General features: G+C 37.9%; 1 protein-coding gene across 1 annotated transcript; it reads left to right on the top strand.

Annotated features, from left to right (window-relative positions):
• The first annotated feature begins 483 nt into the window (after positions 1 to 483).
• LOC140334803 (uncharacterized) lies at positions 484 to 3,873 on the top strand. The gene is made up of 4 exons (XM_072417047.1): positions 484 to 853; positions 1,260 to 1,380; positions 1,887 to 1,960; positions 2,763 to 3,873. Exons 1-4 carry the CDS (start codon positions 538 to 540, stop codon positions 3,293 to 3,295), a joined length of 1,044 nt encoding a protein of 347 aa, XP_072273148.1. The 5' UTR covers positions 484 to 537; the 3' UTR covers positions 3,296 to 3,873.
• Positions 3,874 to 4,586: the final 713 nt, after the last annotated feature.

Here is a 4,586-nt window from a genome sequence, read left to right as displayed (position 1 = left end):
TATATTTATGTAAATGAGTTTGTTACCATTGCACAGTGATTTTTGTGTATTTTGTGGGTACAAGGACTGCAGACTGTGTGCAGTATATACAACATGTAAGTTTAGACTCCATCCATACTCCTTTAAGCCATGCACAATATTTGCTCATTTGCAGCACGGTGCGCTATGTATGTCACATGTATTTTCCTTATCTTTGTGTCTCTTTTTAATGCTTTACAGTTGGTAGGGATGTGAGAGGAATAACCTCACTGGCTGCATACTTGTTCCAAGTCAGTATAAGCTGTATTATAGGTGCTGGTTAGCATGAATAGCTCATTCTTCTGTTAGTTTGTAGAATGAGAAGCTAAAGCTTGAAATCTTTGGCCTCTGAATCTCCACAAGTAATAAGGAAATAAGAAAAGAAATAGCTGTACACACCCAGCCGTTGTAAACACATTGCTGTGATATTTTACACTTTCCCTAACCATAAAGGGATTTATTAGGACTTGAACTGCAACCAGCAGATCACAGAGCATATGAATTTCTTGTAAAGACGATATGGACATAGAAGAGCTCAGACGTCATATTAATAGTTTTAGTTTTGAGAAATGTAAGAATGGTGATCAAGGGTTCAACAGAATCCTCATTCAGCTTTTCGGCTTTTTAGGTCACGGGAAATCTGCCTTCATTAACACTTGTATCTACGTCCTGGAAGATGGAGAATATCAGAACTGGGCCAAAGCGAAAGAAGATTATGCAGGCAGTACACTGGAACGAATTCCATATAAGCTCACAAGTAACATCACACTGGTGGATAACCGAGGACTGTCCAAAATGGACGGCTATGAGACCGGAGAGATCTTTGCTCAGCTTGGTGAGTAAATTCCTTGTGTGAAAAATGGGGGATGTTATATAGAATTGTATACAATGGGGCGATGGATTCACCACCAGGGAGGACAACCAGAAGGAGCAGTGCTGTTTCAGGATTTGTTCAATGTTTTGTTTGTGTAATGGCCCTGATTTATGAAAGCTCTCCAAGGCTGGAGAGAATACACTTCCATCAGTGAAGCTGGGTGATCCAGCAAACCTGGAATGGATCTGCTCCAGGATTCAAAACTTTTGCTGGCTAATAGCAAATGATTTTTAAAAATCCTTTCCATGTTTTCTGGATCACCCAGCATCACTTCTGTCTGAAATGTATTCTCTCAAGCCTTGGCGAGCTTTAGTAAATCAGGGCCAATGTGTTGTTCATCCCTAATTCTCCAGTTTCTGTATTTCAGGAAATCTTCTTCCTCTGGGGAAAGTTGAATGGGCCAAAGGATTTGAGCTTAATGACAGGATTACTAGAGCAGAGAAATCAATGATAACCTCTGATTTTATATTTCCTGTATTTGTTCACAGGTAAGAGAATACTGGTTCTGTAATTAGATTTTGTTGGAATGATCACACCGTAGGGAAGGGAGGGGGGGGGGGGTAGGGCAATAAACAGCCAGTGGTACATTTGCCAAATGCTTTTATTTGATACAGTCGTCTATTTGAAAAATAGCCTTTATATGAAAAAATATTTTCAACAAGTTAGAAATCAACTTGCTAGATAGGTACTTGTTCTTATTTTTGCAATCTTATCTTGCTGTTATTAGTCATATTTGCCAAATTGTCATTCAATATTTTAAAAACTAAACCCCTGTAGATGGGCTGCATAGCATTGCATGATAGACCCTCCCATGAAGAACATACAATATACAATGTATCCGTCTCCAAAATGCATTTACTTGGCTGACGCCCCCCTCTATTCTAGAGTCAGACACCCCTGAGCTCTTCTCCTCATTCATAACCTTTTGGTGTCTGTTAAAATACCTTACTATATGTATAATGCACTGACGTTATGTTGTCTGCTCCTTTCATAGTGTGAAAAATTCAATCCCAGAGGAAGAACAGAAAAACATACAGAAAGTTCTGCTGAAATGCAGAGATCTAACAGGTATATGGTCTGATTAGGGGTAAATAATGGGGGTAAATAATGCCATGATGGAATCAGCTACATCTGAGATTAGATTTCAATCATTTTGAACATGCTAAGGGCTCCATGATTGTTCAAGTTATCCTGCTCTGTAAAAACTTAAAATTGAAGAAATCACTTATTTCTTGAAAACCCTTTGCTATTAGTTGGAAAATATTTTCAATCCTGATCCAGATTATTTCCAAGTTTGTTGGATCACCCAGGTTCTCCCACGACTGTTTATCTTCTGCAGTCTTGGAGAGCTTTAATAAATCATACCCATTATGCATAGCCAACACATTTCGGAGGGCAGGACTCCACTTTCTTCAGGGCTTAGCCATATCAGATAGTAGTACAATTGTTTGTGAAAATCAATAAAATATTTTGTTCCACCAGTGGCAGAACAGTTTCCATTACTTGCACGCATTTGGGTATGCAGAATTATTCACCGGCAGTGTTGTTGGCTGCCCATATTTACTTTTTCACACAGTACAGATCAGGCTTATCCTTTTTCCTTATAGTTCTCATTATTATATTTCAAATTATGTTTTTTAGCTAAAGAAGGGTGGAGGGTGGGGTGCTATAATTTTTAAAACATAGATGAGCCACAATAGCCAGTTATAATAGAGAAACTAAGAAAAGTAATATCTGTCAGTGTTTAGTTTACAACTTCATCATTACTGGAGACACATGAGCCTAAACATTCTAGAATTGGGTTCTTTTTAAACTGTGGTTTAAAGGTGGATAGAGTCCATTGTCTCAATTCGATTTATTTCGGTCTCAGGTGTGTCCCCCATTGTTGTCCTCACTCACAAGAACAGCGGGAAACTCACAGATACAGAAAATGTATTCCGAAATATGGGCGCTGAAAGAATTTTCTCATTTGAAAACTACACAAAAGAAGATCACTTTAAGACCAGAGGAAGACACGAGGAGGTGCTAAAGTTTCTTCATGAAGTCATCAAAGATGTTCATTTTAGGATAGAACATCAACCACACGATCCAATAAAAGAAATCATAGAACGAAAAAACTTTGTGATAACTTATATACATAATTGTGAAAAGAAAGCTCAGCAGGAGAATATTGAGAAGAAGAGAGCCATGGCCAAAATACAGCAAGAGAAGAAGATCAGTGAGCAGGAAGAGGAGATAAGAAGAGAACGAGAGAAGAGGAGACAAGAACAAGCCATGGAGCTGGAAATGAAAAAAGAGGAACTGGAAAGACAGAGAAGAAGAGAACAAGAAAGACAGAACCATGAACTACAAGCTGCACAAGAAAAGCAAAAGAAAAAAAAAGGGAAGTGGAAGTTTTTTTGATAGTTGTCATTTTGTAGTTTAATATATTTACCCACAAGAAAGAGAACCGTTATATTGAATCATTAATGACAGTTATCCTCTGTGAATAAAAACTTGTATACTTTTATTTGTTTTCTAAAATATATATATATATATAAATATATATAAAAGTATATATATATAGCAAACACATATTAACTATATGTACATGATGGAGAAATATGTCAAATTTGTTCATTATGTAAACTTATGTAAATGACTTTGTTATAATAATAACAGCAAAATGTTCTTTAATGGGTCATGTCACCTAAACGGTGTGTCTCATGCTGTGATTTTCTACCATTGACCTGTAGATGTTCTTCTCTTTTCTGGAAAATTTTTAAGAATTTTGAAATGTAAAATATTCTTCAATGATTACTATTCATATCCATATAATTGGCTACATATCATTGAATTTCCATTAGTATTGTTTTATTTTGTCAATTTGTTTAATTGTTCCCTAATCATTAGTACTTGGCTAATGGAATTAAATTAGAATATGTTTTTATTGTAACCTAATATGTTTCATTTTTTGTTTTTATTATGAATATGTAAATAAAATATGATTTTTAAAATGTCTTTTATCTATATTACATATAATAATGGGATACTCAGTAAAACTAATTAGTGAACCATCAAAAGATTACAAAGTTCACTTAAATTCCATAGTAGTTTGTGTCTCTGCCCCAACCCACAATGGATACATTTCCCCCCAGTAATTTGTGTCTCTGCCCCTCCCACAATGGAGAAATTTCCCCCCAGTAGTTTGTGTCTCTGCCCCTCCCACAATGGGGAGATTTCCCCCAGTAGTTTGTGTCTCTGCCCCTCCCACAATAGGGAGATTTCCCCCAGTAGTTTGTGTCTCTGCCCCTCCCACAAAAGGGAGACTCCTTCCCCCCATAGTTTGTGCCTCTGCCCCTCCCACAATGGGTGACGTAGCCCAGTAGTTTGTGTCTCTGCCTTTCCCACAATGGGGATATTTCCCTCAGTAGTTTGTGCCTCTGACCTCTGAGCCTTCCACAATTAGCAGATTTCCCCAAGTAGTTTGTGTCTCTGCCCCTCCCACAATGAGGAGATTTTCCCAGTAGTTTGTGTACCTGCCCTCCCACAATGGGGAGATTTCCTCCAGCAGTTTGTGTCTCTGCCCCTCCAACAATAGGGAGATTACCCCCATTAGTTTGTGTCTCTACCCCTCCCACAATGGGAGTTTTCCCCGGTAGTTTGAGTTTCTGCCCCTCCCACAATAGGGAGATTTCCCCCAGTAGTTTGTGTC

Source organism: Pyxicephalus adspersus, chromosome 7 (genome assembly GCF_032062135.1).
Source record: "Pyxicephalus adspersus chromosome 7, UCB_Pads_2.0, whole genome shotgun sequence".
NCBI classification, from domain to species: Eukaryota; Metazoa; Chordata; class Amphibia; order Anura; family Pyxicephalidae; genus Pyxicephalus; species Pyxicephalus adspersus.
This window is presented reverse-complemented; position numbering and strand designations above follow the sequence as displayed.

Excerpts from the sequence above, each read along its gene's own strand:
- LOC140334803 (XM_072417047.1), top strand. The coding sequence starts at position 538 with ATGGACATAGAAGAGCTCAGACGTCATATTAATAGTTTTAGTTTTGAG. Across the intron at positions 854-1,259 it reads AGAGATCTTTGCTCAGCTTG|GAAATCTTCTTCCTCTGGGG; the intron begins GTGAGTAAATTC and ends TCTGTATTTCAG. Across the intron at positions 1,961-2,762 it reads GAAATGCAGAGATCTAACAG|GTGTGTCCCCCATTGTTGTC; the intron begins GTATATGGTCTG and ends TTTCGGTCTCAG.